At 52.5% G+C, this 18,248-nt stretch overlaps 1 protein-coding gene across 1 annotated transcript; it reads left to right on the top strand.

The window, feature by feature from the left end:
* The first annotated feature begins 4,503 nt into the window (after positions 1–4,503).
* HTR3A (5-hydroxytryptamine receptor 3A) lies at positions 4,504–17,447 on the top strand. Its single transcript, XM_047070106.1, has 9 exons — positions 4,504–4,570; positions 6,796–6,962; positions 8,507–8,551; positions 11,099–11,208; positions 12,463–12,632; positions 14,599–14,759; positions 15,124–15,334; positions 15,451–15,672; positions 17,149–17,447. The coding sequence occupies exons 1-9, from the start codon at positions 4,504–4,506 to the stop codon at positions 17,445–17,447; spliced, it is 1,452 nt and encodes a 483-aa protein (XP_046926062.1).
* The last annotated feature ends 801 nt before the right edge of the window (positions 17,448–18,248 follow it).

The following is an 18,248-nucleotide window of genomic DNA, read 5'->3' on the forward strand; positions in this document are numbered from 1 at the left end:
TCTTTCAATCTCCATGCCAGGATGTGTCAGGTGCCTGGAACTGGTGGAAGAAGGGCTCCCCTGTCTGCCCCTGTGCCCTTCCCAGAGCTGAGGGGTAGAGCCCACAGGGATTCCATGAACAAGTGCCGAGCGTGGGTAGCATGCAGCCAGTAGGGCCCATGGACCCCTCTCCTCAAGGTGCCGTGGGAGAGTGGAGCTGCATCCCCCACTCGGAACCCTTCCCCAGCAGGTGGGCGCCTGGTGGGGCCAGATGCTATGACAGATTGCAGAAGTTTTTCTAAGTTTATAGGTTTTAAAAGGTCAGGCTCTTTGGTGGTAAAAGTTTCAGAGACCAGTAAAATTTACTGGAGGAGATGGGAGACATGACTGAAAGTAAAAGGCTGCAGCCAGGAGTCTAAGGGATCTCAGCTCCATCCCCTAACGGGCTGTGGGAACGGAGGCAAGGCACAGAGGCTCTCTGGGCTCTGTGTTTTAACCTGGAAAATGGGAGCAAGCACCGTGGTAAGGGGCAGGAGGGTGTGCGCCCCCATGAGCCTGGGCTCTTTACCGCCTGATTACACTGAGTCCCAGAGCCCTCTGTAGGATTTAAACCCAGGTTGATTGATTGAATTCTGGAAAGTGCCAAGCACAGGCATGACTAGAGTCCTCCTGGGCACGGTGTTGGGAGCAGCTGGACACAAAGCCAAGGCACAGGCCTACAGGTCCTGCATCCTCAGGGCTTTTCATTACCCACCCTGGGCCGCTGCCGTCTGCGTGTCTGCCTCTGCGCCCCCGGAGGAGCCCGGCCGTCTGCAGGCAGAGCTCCGGAATCAAATTAGCCAGGCCTCTGCTTTTTCCCTCGTCCCCACCGGCCACGGCGAGTTCATCAAGGCCGCTCACTAATTTTTATCTTGTTTAAAAGGGACAAAAGTGACTCCACAGTTTCATCGGAGGCAATTTACACCCCGCCACTGGCCACAGCTCCAACTACCCCCTGTCTGCTGTGCCATCAAATCCATTAATAGGAAATTTCTTTGGGGGAAACTTGACTGATGCTCCATCAGAGAGGCACAGAGGCAATACATCTCCATTCGAGGCCGTGGCCTGCCCGGCTCGCTATAATCCTATTACCTAAAGCTAATTCCCTAATGCACACACTGTACCAAGACATTCTCTTCCCTCCCCAGCACAGTTGGGCAGTCCCAGAGGATTCCAGGAGCTCAGAGCAGAAGTGAAGGCTTGGGGCTCAGAGGACAGGGTCTCCAGGCTTTTTGGTTGCTCCCTTCCCCGGGGCTTGGCATGTGGCCTTGGCTGGCCCTCCATTCCACAGCACTGGAGGGTCAGTCACATTCAGGCCACCCCAACTCCACGGCTCTGCCTCTCCTGAAGCCTTCTTTTCTTTTCCTCCCATATTTCCCTCTTTTTTTTTCTCCTTTTCTCCTTGCCTTTTACTGCTAGCTTCCTTTTCTTCTCCGTTTCCTGCCAATGTTTTCTTTTCTCATCTTCCTTTTCCTCTTCCTTTTACTTTTGCCTTCTCTCCCTTCTTCTCCAGATCCCTCTTTTCCTGTAGTATTACCTTCTGTTTCTTTGCACCATCTTCTTGCCCCCCTCTCCCCCACTGCTTGGGGACCATGCCCGCACAAGTTCAGTGCCCAGTGCTGCTTCTTGCTGTCTGTCTCCAGGTGGCTTGGCTCTGTGGAAGGAATGGGCTCCAGGCCACACTGGTCGTGGCTTGGGGCAACAGGTGAGGGAGTGCCTTGTGGGTATGTGCAGGGAGCCCCAGGGAGGACAAAATGGGGCATTCGGAGGCAGTGGTTAGGACATGGAGGGGAGCGGCTAAGTGTTGTTTGTTCTTTAATGATGCAGCAACTGTAATGGAAACCCCAGTGGGTTACTGCTAAGCACCAAACCTGGTAACGGCCATACGAAGGGCCCCCGTCAGTGAATGGTATAATGCTTGTTGTAGATTTTATAATGCACATAAACAAGAGGAAACATCCTTCTAGGAATTTACAGCAGATTTCTCAGTGACAATGAGAAATGAGCATGAGCCTAAGAATCTTTGTGTATCACTCCAGATGCTGGGCTTGAAGATGGATTTAGGAATCCACAAATGCCCTTCCTGAGTTTGAGCCCCTTCAAGACCTCAGCCTGGACGCCTGGGGACAGCCTGGTTCTTCTTGCCTTGTCCTGCTGTCAAGCCTGGATGTACTCGTTCTAGAGTGGAGGTGCCTAGTTTCTCCTATTGTACCGCGTGTCCTCATCTCCATTCCTTCAAAAGGAATTCCTGGAGATGATTTTCCCTGTTTTATCTGGCTTGTGCAGTGAGGAAGCACATGACTTCAGAGAGGGGGAGCCCAATCTCCTTGAGCTGGACCAAGCATTCCGGCACCAAACTCTGGCTAATAGCCATCCAAAGGGGCTCCATCAGTGAGTGTTAAATGCTAATGCAGGTTTCATCATGCACACGAATAAGGGGGGAAATCCAGACAAAACCAAAAAGGACTCGGCCCTGACCAAGGTGATTTTTTTTTAACCGTGACAACTGAGAAAATTCTTTTTTCTCACAGTGTTCCCAGCCTATGCCACACTTAAATCCAACTGGAAATGGAATTGAAAGGAATAAAAATATTTGTGGTTGAAGCTTGCCGTGATTTGATACAGGTGTATCTTGCTTTTCACACACTCGAGACAAGGAAGTCTGCTTCTACCCAAATGGTAAAGTGGGAGTGAGATTCACTCAAACAGAAACTCCCAGCCGCACTCTTCTCTGACAGTTTTTTTGGCGCACAGTTGGGTGTCTGAGGGATAGATCCTTTCCTATTCGACTGACAAAGGAAAAAGAAACCCTTGTTTCAAGAAAACGTTTAAAAGCAAAGTATTGATGGGGCACCTGGGTGGCTCAGTTGGTTGAGCATCTGACATCAGCTCACGTCATGATCTCATGGCTTGTGAGTTCAAGCCCCACATCAGCCTCACTGCTGTCGGCACAGAGCCTGCCTCAGATCTTCGGTCCCCCTCTCCCTCTGCCCCTCCCCTGCTCAGCCTCTCTCTCTCAAAAATAAATAAACATTAAAAAAATTCTTAAAAGGAAAGTGTTGACAATGTTCATGAAATGGTATTAATAAGCAAAGGACAGGATGGGATGCAAAATTATATGTACCGTGTATTTACTTCATTGGACACATTATAACAGAAAATTATAGAGGAATATATATCAAAATATTAACAGGGGATGTTTCTGGGTAGTGAGTAAGCCCATGGAGGATTTTAATGTTTCTTCATATTTTTCTATAATAAGCATGTATTATTGTATTCTCTTTTTTAATTAAAAAACTTTTTTAATGTTTATTTATTTTTGAGAGAGAGAGAGAGAGACAGAGAGACAGAGCACAAGTGGGGAAGGGATAGAGAGAGAGGGAGACACAGAATCTGAAGCAGACTCCAAGCTCTGAGCTGTCAGCACAGAGCCTGATGCGGGGCTTGAACCCACAAACCGTAACATCATGACCTGAGCTGAAAAGTCAGATGTTTTACTGATTGAGCCACCCAGGCACCCTTATTATATTTTCATAATACATGTTATGGGGGTGCCTGGGTGGCTCAGTCAGTTTAGCGTCCAACTCTTGATTTCGGCTCAGGTCACGATCTCATGGTTCATGGGTTTGAGCCCTACATCAGACTATGTGCTGTCAGTGCTTGGAGCCTGCTTGGGATTCTCTCTTCCTCTTTCTCTGCCCCTGCTCCCCTTGTGCTCTCTCTCTCTCAAAAATAAATAAACTTAATAATAATAATACATATTATGTATATGAAACAATATATAAATATATTTGCTTAGTATAAATTACATATACAGGTTACTACTTAAATATTTAAATTTAAATATTTTGTTGAGAAAAATAAATATTTTGATGAGGACAAAAGGACAGAGGTAACCCCATGTGGTAACCCAGGTCCCTTCCTCTGTGTGCAGAGATGCCCGGCCCCTGCTTAGGAAGGGGAGTGAACGAATGGCACCCCCTGCTCCTGCTGCACCTCCCCCTGCCCCAGCCCCATGCTACCCAAGCGCACTAGCCACGGGACATAAATGAAGGTAGCAGCCCAGGGCCACTCCCAGCAGATAGGCTGCACCCTTGCTCCAGGAGCCCCTGCAGCGGCCCCCAACCCCCCAGCCCCCCACCCCAAGTTACTCCTTGGAGCATTTGGCCCGGCCACCTGGCTGAAGGGGCGGACTAAGTCCTGCCCCATGACATCAGCTGGGCGGCCTTCCCTCTCACTGGCTCCCTCTCCTTCCTTCCCGCCCTGAAACCTGATCCGGCTGAGGGACTGATTGCAGGAACTTGGCGACTGTCCAGCGCTGGTGGCCCCTCAGCAGTGGGAGGCTGCAGCCTCAGAGGTGTGGAAGGCGGCCCTGAGGAGGCAGGCCCGCTGGGACATGAAGCCGGCAGAGTGTGGGCAGCCTGCTTCTCAGCACGTCTTACCCTGAGGCCACTCCAAGGCAGCTCACGCCCGGGGAAAGTCACCATGCTGTCGTGGGTGCCACGGGTCCTGCTGGCCTTGCTTCTGCCCACACTCCTGACACATGGACAAGGTAAGGGGGCAGGTGGGAAAAGATACGGGACATGGCTGGCCACCTGCAGAGGTCGGGTAGGGGCTGTTTGATTCCCCAGGGGTTGAGGGAGGGAGGTTTTCAGAGTGGGTGCTGCTTCGGGAAAGTCAGGGATCTTGCCACATCCGAGCACAAGAATTTGAAGGCACTATGGTCCAGCTCAAAAGCAGGGGTGGTGGAGTGCCAGGTGAGGGCAGGGCTTGCCGAGAGGGGCTCCTGTCTTCTTTGCCCTGCTCCCAAACTCATGGAACAGTAGCTGCAAGGGACCTTGGACTTCGTTTGGTCTACTCCTTCTTGTTATAAATGGGAATGCTGTGTCCAGAGAGGGGGCATAATTCACTCAAGGTCACACACACATTAGCAAAGAGTGGCGACCAGAACCAACCTCAGCTTCCCTGGTCTTGTTGCATGGGCTCCCTGGGCCTCCTTTCCTCAAGTTCCCTTCCAGAGCTAAACTCTAATAACCCCAAACTTCTCTGCATTCCCCTACCCTTTCCTCCTGCTTTCCTGGGATATGAGGTGTTTGGGTCACAAAAGAATTTGTTTCCTTTTGCCACAAAAAATGTTTATTTCCTGTTTTGGAAGGTTTTCTTCCCACGCAGAGCTAGGTTGGGAGAGCTGGGGCACAATTAGGATGCCGTCCCAGGGCTGAACAGAGAGGAAGAACTGACATGCATGTGCGTGCTGGCTTTCCTCCCTTGAGCTGTCCCTGCAGAAGCTCGGCAGGACCAACAGACCCAGGAGGCGTGTTAAGGCTGTGGCTCGGAGCTTTCTTGGCTGAGGAGAATTACTGTCCAGTCTGGCTCCCTGCACACCGGTCCGTTTCCCAGCAATAGACTCAGGGCTATTGCTTGCGTAGTGAAGACACAGAGAGATTTGGATTTGAATCTCATTTCCCCCACTTGCGGGGCACAGTCTCCACCTTTCTGAGCCTTGGGGACCCTTATCTGGAAACTGTGCCGTCATGACAGCCGCCCCCATGGGCTGCTCGAAGATTGAAATGAAGAATGTGTTAACTGATATTATTCCACAGGAGACACTCAGTAAGTGGTCTCTTGTCCTCCCCCTCTCTCTGCTCTTCTCTGTCCTTCGGAGGGAAGCTGAAAGTTTATCCGGGAAAGTGGGTGGGGAGCAGGAAGGGGGATCTGTAGCAGAAATTTGCCCACATTATATAGACAAGATGCGAGAAGAGGCAGCCTTGTTTGGAGAAAGTCAGGCCCACTGGCACCTGGTCTGTGGAAGACCCCAGAGGCACCCTGCTAGTCCCCTAACAGCTTTGCCCCCTGTGCCCTGGTCCTCTAGGGTTCTCGCATTCCTTACCCTATGACTTTCACCTTCTTTTTCTTGGCACCTTTCAGGAAGTGCTTCCGCTATTTCCCAGAGGGGTAACAGGTGCACGTGAAACCCCCATAGAATGGGGTGAGGACCTCAGAGTTAGGTTTTCTCATCGCCATTTTGTCCTTATAGGTCTCCTGCTCTGGGAACAATTCAGTTTCTCCTCATTTCCTGTAACCTCACGTCTAACCCTCTTCCCAACCCACCAAATCTGCCCATAAATCAACCCTCTGGAGGAGACCCGCCCCCAGGAGTTTGTGCGTGCCTGACTCAGAGGGGAGGATTTCGCAGGAAGGAATGGCAGCTTTCACGGGATGCCTCCTTTCTTTCTTTGTTAATAGGAGGCTGGGGTCAAGGAGCCGACGAGGATCTGGCCAGACGCTGAGGTCTGACCTTGACTGAGGCAAACCTTCATGCAGACCTTTGGGCTTAGAGATGGTGTACTTGGGGCCACCTTTCCTTGCAGCCCCCTCTCCTTCCAGTACCCATCCCGAGGGCCACTCCTCCTTAGCTCCCCAGCTCCCCTCCTCTGTCTCCTGCAGACCACCTCCTCTGGGCAGGTACCTGCTCAACCTTTCTCAGCCCCTGGCCCACTTAGACCTCACCTGTCTTATATCACCTGCGTTTACAGCCCAGCTACCCTCTTTCATGGAAATGAGTGTGTAGGTTACCCTTAGGAGACAATACCTTCAGATTTGGGCAGGAATCTCTGTGGACAAAACATTCCAGTGACGGGACTTTCAGTCTGTGGAAGTATCTGGGACTCTGGGGTGAAAATAGTGGAGGCATTTTCCTTTTAATAGCCTTCAAACCAGGCCAAAAGATGGGGGAAGCCTCAGGCTCTGATGCCCACTTTGCCCTGTTCTTCCTAGCCAGGCGCAGGGAGCACCCCCAGGCTCAGAACACCTCTAGGCCCGCTCTGCTGAGGCTGTCAGATTACCTCCTGGCCAACTACCAGAAGGGCGTGCGGCCCGTGCGGGACTGGAGGAAGCCAACCACCGTGTCCATCGATGTCATTGTCTATGCCATCCTCAGCGTGGTGAGCACTAGGCCCCAATCTGCCCCACTCAGAGGTGGGCCTTTTGGGGTGAGAGACCATGTAAGGCTGGGTCACTCCCTGGGCAGCACAGGGGACATTCAAGTACCCAGAGTACCTGTGATCTGGCACAGACCCGTGCCAGGCTGGACAACAGCACCGACCATCTACTGAGCTGCCCAAACCAGAAAACCAGGGTCACCTCTGTGGCTGCCTCTCTCAACCCCTATTCCTAGAGGTCCACTTACCACATGTGGTTCTTCATGCATTGTATCATGGTAACCATGTCCCCACATAAGCTGTTCTGTTCATCTGTCCTATTCATTTCTAGGCCCTTGGTGTCTGACACGGGCCCCTGATACATGACAGGTGTTGCTAAATGATTGTTGAACAATTAATCCTAAACCAATTAATAAATCAATTCCTTCATCAATGACTGTAGTAGGGCGGGGTGCACTGCCTGGTGAGGAGGTCAGACGTTGTGCAGAGATAAACAAGAGAGCAGTTGCAGAGATGGAGAGCACCAGAGCAAGCAGGACCTGACCTCACGGTCTCTACTGCAGCCCGTGTGGCTGTTTCGGGAAGCAAAGCTGGGAATTAGTTGGGAATGAGGGACAGTGATGAATTTTGGATTGTGTGTTTTTGCATTTCTTGACTGCATACTAGGGTGGGAGGGAGATACAGATGTAGATATACAGGCATACAAATATGTAAAAGTGTATAGATATAGGGGCATCTGGGTGGCTCAATCAGTTGAGCATCTGACTCTTGATTTCGGCTCAGGTCATGAACTCACGATTTGTGGGATTGAGCCCCATGTTGGATTCCTTACTGACAGCACAGAGCCTGCTTGGGATTCTCTCTCTCTCTCTCTCTCTCTGCCCCTTGCCCACTGGTATGCATATGTGTACTCTCTCTCTCAAAATAAACAAATAAACATCTAAAAAATACAGATAGATAAAATACTTTCTATATGTCTTCTCTTTTTTAAAAAAAAATGTTTATTTATTTTGAGAGAGAGAGAGCACGAGCAGCGGAGGGGCAGAGAGAGAGAGGAAGAGAGAGAATCCCAAGCAGGCTCCACACTGTCAGCACAGAGCCTGACTCAGGGCTCGATCCCACTATCCATGTGATCATGACCTAAGCCAAAATCAGAAGTCAGACACTTAACTGACTGAGCCTCCCAGGCACTCCCTTTATGTTTTCCCTTATCTTATATGTTACGTATATTATATATGTAAAATATATGTAGCATAGAGACATATATATGTATAACATAATAGAAAATAGTAAAAGATGATAGATAGATAGATAGATAGATAGATAGATAGATAGATAGGAAATTAAAAAAGAAACAGTTGTATTTCTTCCTAGATGTGTCCTAGTCAAAGACCAACCAACTCTTCCTGGTTGGCCCTTTTCTCTTTTTCTTCACTACCTCTTCCCGAAGGAATAGGGACACAAAGCAACAGCTCCTCTTGGGGTACATGTGCAAGGTGGACGTCTGCCCACGGGGCACTAACGCTGAGCCCTCTTTCCTTTCACAGGATGAGAAGAACCAGGTCCTGACCACCTACATCTGGTACCGGCAGGTGAGCGCCCACCCCCATTTCCTGGGACGGGATCTTCCCCTTCCAGGAAGGATTCCTCAAAAGAGTCAGGAATGTCAGAGGCCTTGGTGAGGGGAGGGGGGAAGAGGCTCAGAGACAGACTCAGGAGACCCGGGAGTCTGGGCCCCTCTCCTCTCAGGACTGGAGATGGAAGGAAGCTCCGTGCTCAGTGGAGGAGAAATCCTCCAAACCCCCTCTGGTTTCCGAGTGGTTTCACAGCATCTCGAACAACAACTTGTCTGGTCTCTGTTGATAAACACCTCCAGTGCCCAGTTGCTCAGCGGGAAGCTCCCGCACTTTTAAACAACTCTAATTGCTAGAAAGTTCTTCCTTCTATTAAGCCAAGGGTGATGACAATCAAATTGGGTGATTGACACGGGGCAGTCCCATCCACCGAGTCCTCACACCCTCAGCCACCTCCCAACTCTCCAAGCTTCTGAGGGACATCGCTCAGCCACTGCTGAGAACGTCTCTGAGGCCTTCAAGGCCTTCCTGTGGCCCCTCTGGCAGCGAGCTGGTGGGGAGCAGGGGTGGGGGGCGAGCTGGTAGAGAGCTGATGGGGAGCTGGTGGGGAGCTGGAGGGGAGCTGGGGGAGAGCTGGTGGGGAGCTGGTAGGGAGCTGATGGGTAGCTAGCTGGGAGCTTGCAGGGAGCTGGCTGGGAGCTGGTGGGGAGCTGATGGGGAACTGGCAGGGAGCTTGCGGGGAGCTGGCTGGGAGCTGGCGGGGAGCTGGAGGGGAGCTGGGGGAGAGCTGGTGGGGAGCTGGTAGAGAGCTGATGGGTAGCTAGCTGGGAGCTTGCAGGGAGCTGGCTGGGAGCTGGTGGGGAGCTGATGGGGAACTGGCAGGGAGCTTGCGGGGAGCTGGCAGGGAGCTGGGGGGGAGCTGGCAGGGAACTGGTGGGGAGCTGATGGGGGAGCGGGGGGAGAGCTGGGGGGAAACTGGTGGGGAGCTGGTGAGGAGCGAGGGGGGAGAGCGGGCAGGTAGTGGGGACTGCTGTCCACAGGCTGGTCCTGGGCTGGCAGGCCCTGAGCTGCAGAGCAGATTTGAGAGTAGAAGGGAACCAGAGGAGCTGGCCAGAGGGGGCGGGAGGATGGGGCCAGGTCGTAGAGGTCAGAGCTTAGAGGGGCTCTGTCTGGGGACATGCCAGGCATGTGCAGGTCTCTGTTACATCCCTCCACTGCTCGTGAGTGCTCCCCACTACCACCAGCATGCGGGGCAGAGGGTGGGGTGGAGGCAGAAGCCAGATGCTGATTCCTGCCAGACTGCTCTCTTCTGCCCTAGAAAAATCTCTTAATATAGAGCACTCCCTGCGTCAAAGGAAGGGATGCACAAGAAGAAGCAGCCCAGGGCTCTTTTCCTGGGACATCTGGCCTAGGTCCCACCTCTGGACCTCTAGGGTCACTTGTGTGCCCAGCAGTAACGGGATGCCAACGTACTGTGCCAAGGGACCGGAATTAGAGACACGAATGAGACTCAGGCCCCGCCTGCAGTGAGCTCACAGACTAGGGGAGGCCACAGACACATGAACAGACAGTTGAATGTAGCAAGATTTCCAATGAGGCGAGAATGAGATACCAACCATGAGGGCACAGAGGGGGCACATGAAAATCCAGCCCGGGGAGTGGGGGGCACGGAAGGTTCCCAGAGAAGGGAGCAGACAGATGCTCTGACTGAGTCTGGAGGGACACAGAAGACCTCCCTCAGGGGAGAAGACAGGGATTGCGGTGTGGGAGAGCGCAGGTATGCGGAGACGTGGGGTGTTTGCACGCAGTGGAAAGGAGACTCCATAGAGAAGATGGCAAAAACCACGAGGCTCGAGAGGGGAGCCCGGGTGGCTTAGTCGGTGGAGCTTCAGACTTTGATTTCAGCTCAGGTCATGATCTCACAGTTCAAGGGTTTGAGCCCTGCGTCAGGCTCCTCACTGACAGTGCAGAGCCTGCTCGGGATTCTCTCCCTCTCCCTCTGTCTCTGCCCCTCTCCGACACACGCTTTCCCTCTCTCAAAATAAATGAATAAATCTAAAAAAATAATGAGACTAGAGAGATAGCTGGAGATCAGATTGTGCAGACCTTTGCTGGCCATGAGGTTGAACTCTATCCCAAGTGCAAGAGGCATCCCTAGAGTTTTAAGCAAGGGAATGACATAATTACGTTGACTTTTTAGATCAGTCATTCTGACAGGATAGTGAGGAATGTGTTGATCACAACTTAACAGTAACCATCTCTACCCTGTCAGATGCATCTTATTGTCCCAATTTGCGTATGAGCAGACCAAGACCCAAGAAGCTATGTGTCCAAGATCCCGCAGTTGGTGGATGGGATAGTCAGACGGGAGAAATGACCGCAGGGCAAGGCGTCATTTTCCTGGGTCATATTTGCATGCCGGGAGAGTGTGAGCACAGAGATGGGGGGACTCTCGGTACTGCTGAGTGATTCCCCCAAGAAGATGCCCGTCTGTTGCCTGGGCACTGAGCGGTGAGGTCATCCCGAGGGGTGGCCGCCTGTGACCATCCCCTGCTCTTCCCCTAGTACTGGACAGATGAGTTTCTCCAGTGGAACCCTGAGGACTTCGACAACATCACCAAGCTGTCCATCCCCACCGAGAGCATCTGGGTCCCAGACATTCTCATCAACGAGTTGTGAGTGCTGTCATTTGATGCTGGGTGGCTGGGTGGTTCTGGGGCTGTGGAAAGATGGGGCTGGGGGCAAGACTCTGCTGTGGCATGAGAGGTCCCACCCAGGCTTGCAGAACTGTAGGTAAAGTTGGCTTGGGCCCAAATTCCCCTTTGGTTTCTTTCTTTTTTTTTTTTTTTTCTTTTTAAAACTCCTCTTTTTCTATGCCTGATGTGGAAACCCTGTACTTCTTGGTCCCAGGAAAGGGAAGCCAAGGAATGAATTTGCCCTGTCATAATAGCTGAATGAAGGACAGCTGTGGTTTTCAAGGGGACAGTGAGATTACCGATAGGGATGAAGCTCCAGCAGTGGTCCCAGGAGTGATTTGGAGACACTCACACCTCTCAAGTCATACACATGCCTGGCTGGCTCCAGATGGCACCCCCAATGTGAAGTGGGTACCACCATCCTTGATTCCCAACAGCTGACAGCCCCAGCCAACATGCCCTCCCCCCATCCTTCAGGTTGTTCAGGCTCCACTGCCTGGGCTTCTTAATGCCAGGCGGTGGAAGATGGCTGGGGGACACAGATGGAAGGAGGAGGTGGCCCGGGGCCAGTTGCCCTCCGCCGGTACCCACCACATTGCCCAATGACGTGGCTGCCACTCAAAGTGCTTTTCAGGGGAGACAGTTGACCTAGACCTCGAGCTGGAGGGATCCCAGTTCCTGGCTGGATCTCCAGGTTAGACTGTGAAGTAGCCTGGATCTTAGTTTCTTATCTCTTGGCCTGATTCCACAGAAGGCCGCAGGCTCAGGACCCTAAGCTCGGGCCACTCTGCCACAGTGGTCATTTGGGAGAGCCTAGGGGTTGGGGATCTGCTGAGAGAGAGTGACAAAGTCCACCTCGCCTCTTTTCTTCTCAAGGATTTCTCTAGTTCCTTTTCCTCCTGGGAAGATTATTCTCATGTCACAGGACCTCTAGGCAAAGAGAAGCCCAGGTCAGGATGGATCCCCAGGATGGATCGCCCAACCAAGTTTGCCCATTGCCACCGGGCTGCTGATCCCGGGAGCTGGGCTCTGCCCAGCTGCGTGGGTGGTGGAGTAGGGGCAGCTGGGCATGCTCATGACAGCAAGTGGCTTTGAGATACCTGGATTCCTCACCTGCCTTTTGTGGCCAGGTTGCCGGGGAAATGAAGGAGCAATGCCCTTTCCTGCTTGGAAAGTAGCCTTGACAATGGCAGGTAATCTTGAGCCCCCAAACTGCCCCTGTTTCCTGGCCAGTGTGGACGTGGGGAAGTCTCCAAGTATCCCGTACGTGTATGTCGGGCACCATGGCGAGGTCCAGAACTACAAGCCCCTCCAGGTGGTGACTGCCTGTAGCCTGGACATTTACAACTTCCCCTTCGACGTCCAGAACTGCTCGCTGACGTTCACCAGCTGGCTGCACACCAGTGAGTACCGCACACAAGCTTTGGGGGGTGGGGGTGCAGGTTGGAGGGTCCCCGAAACCCCTACTTAAGGAGCCCACCCTAGCAGGCACTCTCCTTTATTCAAGTTACTTACTGCTTATTTCGTAATGCCGCTGAGCCTCTGTTTCCTCATCCTCCAAACGGGACTCTGTTGTTCTTGCCATCTCCCCAGTAGTCACAAGGGTTGAATGATCGCTAGGACACCCAGTGAGGGCTAGGATCTGACACTAAGTGTCTCTTACTTGTCTTTTCTCCATGGGTGCACCTTCCCCCTCATCTCTCTGCCCAGCTTTCTTCAGTCACCTCCCCAATGGTCCCCCTCTCCTTCATGCTCCTCAGAGCCAGCAGGGAGAGCTCATTAAATGCAAACCTGACCTTGCCCCTCTCTGCTTAAAAGCCTCAGTGGCTTCCCTGCACTCCTGAGACAGAACCCAAACCCTTCACCTGGCTGACAGGGGCTGCCCATAGTCACCACTCCAGCCTCAGCCCATGCATGTTCCCCCGAGTCCTGCCCCAACCCAGCTGCCTTCCTTCCCAGGCCCGAAAGCCCTTGTTCTCTCTCCTTCTCACAGGCTGCTTCCTCTCCTGGGCCACCCTGCACCCTCCTCCTGCCCCCCACCACTCCTAGTTCAGCCAAGTCTCCTACTCACCTAATCACAGCACTGGCGTCAGTGCCTCGGGGAAACTCCTCTCATCCCAGACTAGCCATCCCCCTTGTCCAATTTTTAGCACCCTGATCTTCTCCCCACTTCTATTGCACTTGTAGGTGTTTGTTCAATGTCTGCTCCTCGATCAGATATAAATTCACAGAGGGTAGGACCATGACTTCCGGCCCACCATTAGGTCCCCAGTACAGTGCCTACAAAGGAAGGTGCTTGGCAACTTTTATTTAATGGATGAATACGAGGTTCTCACTAAAGTCTACAAAGTGAGCATCACCCTCTGGCAAGAAGGCATCCTCCACTTCTATTTGATTTCGTCACATTAACTGTAAATTACAAACATAATACAGAACTTCCTTGCACAAAAACCAGAACTGCAAATTATCTTTGACTTTTGACCTCTACCTTCAGTCCCGAACTCTTCACCAGCAACTCCACACACCAAGACATAACAGCTTTTATCAGTATAAGCCTCATATGGTATGTTCTTCCAGATCCTTCTCTATCCTTTGCATATACACATACATACTCCTCTATGGAAAGTACATGAAAATTATTTCTTAGGTTGTTATTTTACTAAATGTATCATTCATGCCACTGCTACCTGATTCTCTTTACAGACAACAAGAAGCATTGGACATCTTTCCGAGTTAGTGTATATTTAGATCTTTAGCCTACATGTTGACTGCTGTAGGATAGCTCAGGGTTGGGATGCATCATAGTTGATTAAGCAAGCACTTTCCTGATTGGTGGACACGTAGATCGTTCCCTATACTTTGCTGTAACGGACGCTGCTGGCTTTCTATATATCTAATGTCTCTAGTGTAGATGCAGAGAAGTAAAACCGCTTTTCTCTAAGTGAAGATTTTGCATATTTCCCTAATTCACCTTTGAGGACAGTCAGCCCTATAAAGGCAAACGTGAAGAATGTTGACTTTTGTTCATTTCCTAAATGGGGGACCCTAATGGAAACCTAGAAGAGGTGTGCATGAGAGAGAGAGGGAGGCAGGGAGAGGGAGAGGAAGAGGGAGGAAGGGAGGGAGAGAGAGGGGGAGAGAGGAAGAGAGGAGAGAGAAGGAGAGAAGGGGCTTTCTAATAGTTTGGTTCTGGTAGATACAGTGTGCGTTATCACTTTGTTTTACGGCTGAGGACACGGAGGCTGAAGGCTAAGAGCTGAGTCCACCTAAGTCCTGCCTGTGCGGCCCACCGCGGGCCCCACCCTCACAGGGCCCGGCACATCCTCCTGGCCCTGGACTCCAGAGCTGGCTCGGTCTCTTCCCTCCCAGTCCAGGACATCAACATCTCCCTGTGGCGCTTGCCAGAAAAGGTGAAGCTCGACAAGACTATCTTCATGAACCAGGGCGAGTGGGAGCTCCTGGGGGTGCTGACCCAGTTTCGCGAGTTCAGCATGGAAAGCAGCGGCTGTTACGCAGAGATGAAGTTCTTCGTGAGTGGTCCCGGGGACAGACGCGGGGGAAATGATAGCTAGAACTGCTGGGCGTCATCCCCAGGGAGACTTCAGGAGGCGTGTGGGGAAGACCATCTATAGCCCTTCTCCCAGCTCCAGGTCACACACATGCGTGGGACCTTCAGGGCAGCAGATGGGGAAGCTCAGGGGAATTGTCCCTTCCTCGTCCTCTGCAGCCACCGGCCTCAATCCAGAGGCCGGATGTGACGTCTGTCCGGTTCTTCCTCTTCCAGCAGGGCCAGGCCAGAAGCTCCATGAAGCGAGGGGTCCATGATGGGCTGGGGGGTCCTGGGCGCAGGACCTGTGTGCCCCGGGTTTCCCCCAGCTCCTGTCCTGGTCCTAGGTGGTCATCCGCCGGAGGCCCCTGTTCTACACAGTCAGCCTGCTGCTGCCCAGCATCTTCCTCATGTTCATGGACATCGTGGGCTTCTACCTGCCTCCGGACAGTGGCGAGAGGGTCTCCTTTAAGATCACACTCCTCCTGGGCTATTCTGTCTTCCTGATCATCGTGTCGGACACGCTGCCGGCCACAGCCATTGGCACTCCCCTCATTGGTAAAGCCCGCTCCAGGGGAAGAGCACAGTGTGGTTGGGGGTGGGGGTGGGTGGGGGCTGAAGAACCGGCGCCCTCCCACCTGCTGTGTGTCCCCCGACCTTCCCCGCGTGCACAGGTGTCTACTTCGTCGTGTGCATGGCGCTGCTGGTGGTGAGCTTGGCTGAGACCATCCTCATCGTGCGGCTGGTACACAAGCAAGACCTGCAGCAGCCCGTACCCGCCTGGCTGCGGCACCTGGTCCTGGAGCGGGTGGCCCTGCTCCTTTGCCTAGGGGAGCAAACAGCTTCCCGACGGCCCCCGGCCACCCCCCGAGCCGCCAAGACCGATGACTGCTCAGGTGAAGAGGGAAAGGGGGCGTCCCATACGGAGGGCCTGGGGGTGCGGACGTGGTGGAGAGTCTCTGGCTGGCGAGTCTGACCGGGGCTGGGAACTGAGTGCCACCCTGCACCTGGCACCCCATGCCGGGTCTCACTGGGAGGCAGCAGAGTTCAGCCAAAGTCATCAGTGGACCCTTTCTGCACCTTCACCTCCCCTCATCAGTCCGGGTGTGGAGAGAGACGGAGCGGGGGTGAGAGGCTGAGCCTGTCAGGAGCTCGGAAGGACTTGCCTTTCTCTGAGATGGACCCAAAAGGGGGTCAAACAGGTGCCCCTCCAGCAGTTATGGGTCCCCTTACCTCGCATGGCTAAGTGTGCAGCCGGGATTTCTAAAACTCTGCATTCAGTCAGCCCAGAGACCAAGTCCCCTTCGAATTTCAAACACCTATGACAGAGAGACAGGGGTGCAGGGGACAGTAGACGTGAAGCTCGTTCTCCCTGACAAATTGTTTCAGCTACATTCGTTGCTGGTGGTGGTGGTAGTCGTGGTTTGTTGATGTATTTGTTGAGCACTTTGAGGCAGGCACGTGCGCTTTCTGTGCGTGATCCCAGGCCATCCGCAGGCCCCATAATAGGATTGTCATCCTCATTTGTCAAGTGAGGAAACAGGCATAAGGCCAACTAGCTTGCCTTAAGTCACAGAGCCAAGGTACTGGTGGACTGGTCTGAACCCAGGCCCAGCTGACGCTCTGCTTGTATTTTTCACCACCCCTCTTTGTCCTCCCTTCTGGCGAGAGCTAGGCCTTTTACAGGAGATGCATGGTTAATCTAAGACCACCTCATCGTGAACTGATGAATGAGTACTCCAGCCTAATGCCCAATTTCACTGCTCACCTATGAGGTAGCCATAGCTGAAGGTGTATTTTCTGGTACAAAGGGACTTGGACTGGAGTCAAGGAGAGGGCAGCAAGGCCATATGGCATAGCAGAGACAGCAGTGGAGTCACAGTCCACATACCTTCAGCCTTGGTGGCCTCACTTTTAGATGATGCTCCAGCTGTGTGACCACAGGCTAGTCACTTAACCTCTCTGAGCTTTAGCACTTCCATATAAAAAGTCCAAATAGTAATCACTCCTACTCTGCCTCTCTCGTGGGGCTATTGTGAGGCTCAAGTGAAATAATAGATATCAAATTGCTGCAGGAAGCCCAGGTGTTTAAAAAATGCATGGGAAAAATAAACACCAAATTCATATCTTAGTGACCTGGGGACAGATTGGAGGATGTGACTAAAGAGGGGTATGCAGGAATCTTCAACCGTGTTGCTTTCTTTGTTCGCTCAAGTGAGACGTTGGGTACACAAATAGGTAAGTTCACATCTATACTGTTTATGTCTGGAATTCATAATAACAATTTCTGCAAGCCACAGGCACAGAAGGGACAGTGGTCGTGCCATTCTGCCAGGCTTTCCTCCTCTGCCAATGCTGTGCCCTTTTTCCAGACGTGGGGAACCACTGCAGCCATTTGAGAGGACCCCAGGACTTGGAGAAGACCCCAAGGGGCCGAGGCAGCCCCCCCTCACCACCGCGGGAGTCCTCCCTGGCAGTGTGCGGGCTGCTGCAGGAGCTGTCCTCCATCAGGCATTTCCTGGAGAAGAGGGATGAGAGCCGAGAGGTGGCCCGGGAATGGCTGCATGTGGGCTCCGTGCTGGACGGGCTGCTCTTCCGCATCTACCTGGTGGCAGTGCTGGCCTACAGCATCACCCTGGTTACTCTGTGGTCCATCTGGCAGTATTCTTGAGTAGGCACAGCCCAGTGGGGGTGTTTTGAGGGAGGGGTGGTAAGGCACTGGTTAGAATGGGGATTGAGGATTTCAGGGCCCAGCAGATGCCAGGGATGTTTTCAAGACCCTGTCCGATGCCAGTAATTCTGAAGCAGGGCCTTAACTCTTCCCCAAAAGCTTGATGTTCAAGACTCTTGTACCCCACCCCCCCCCCCCACCCAACTTATCATGGCTTTAAAACATGCTGTCTTTGATCTAGAAAAACCCATGCATTCCCTAACTTCATTCTATTTATCTGTGTATCAAGCCTTGATTTCCCCATTGTCACTTCCCTGAATAAGGCACTTTGAAATTCCGCTCCTCCCCTTTTAGCCTTGTTTTTAGATACAAAGCAAACCAACTCTCTACTGCACATGGCTGGTAACACTGCATTAGGTTTATTCAACCGTAATGTTCTCCTTCTTCACCTCACCTGTAGCCACTTCCCTGAACACTCATGTTCCATTGGATGATGGTGGGGTAGGGGGCGGGTGGGGGTAATAAAATACAATGAAGCCTAAACTCTCTTCTTAACCGTTTGTCAGCAGCTGGGTGGGTGGAAGAAGAAGCTAAACGTTGCTGGTGGAAATGAGGTAGGGGTATTACCTGTGGTTTCAGTATTTGGTGCTTTCTAGCCCAGGGAATTGGGAGGTGACCACATAGTGGCTGCTATGAAGACCTAATAGGAGGTGGAATTCAAGGTGGGAGGGTAAGGATCATGAACACTTAGCAATGCTCTGCTCTGTTGACCCCCAGGAAGATGCTGGAAGAGTCCTCACA

The sequence above is a fragment of the Lynx rufus genome, unplaced genomic scaffold (genome assembly GCF_022079265.1).
Source record: "Lynx rufus isolate CCGP_SWC_20201006 ecotype Redwood Valley unplaced genomic scaffold, mLynRuf1.p SCAF_9, whole genome shotgun sequence".
Classification (NCBI taxonomy): domain Eukaryota; kingdom Metazoa; phylum Chordata; class Mammalia; order Carnivora; family Felidae; genus Lynx; species Lynx rufus.

Coding starts and splice junctions, on each gene's coding strand:
- HTR3A (XM_047070106.1), top strand. CDS start 4,504: ATGCTGTCGTGGGTGCCACGGGTCCTGCTGGCCTTGCTTCTGCCCACA. Junction 4,571..6,795: donor ACTCCTGACACATGGACAAG/GTAAGGGGGCAG, acceptor TGTTCTTCCTAG/CCAGGCGCAGGGAGCACCCC. Junction 6,963..8,506: donor TCTATGCCATCCTCAGCGTG/GTGAGCACTAGG, acceptor TTCCTTTCACAG/GATGAGAAGAACCAGGTCCT.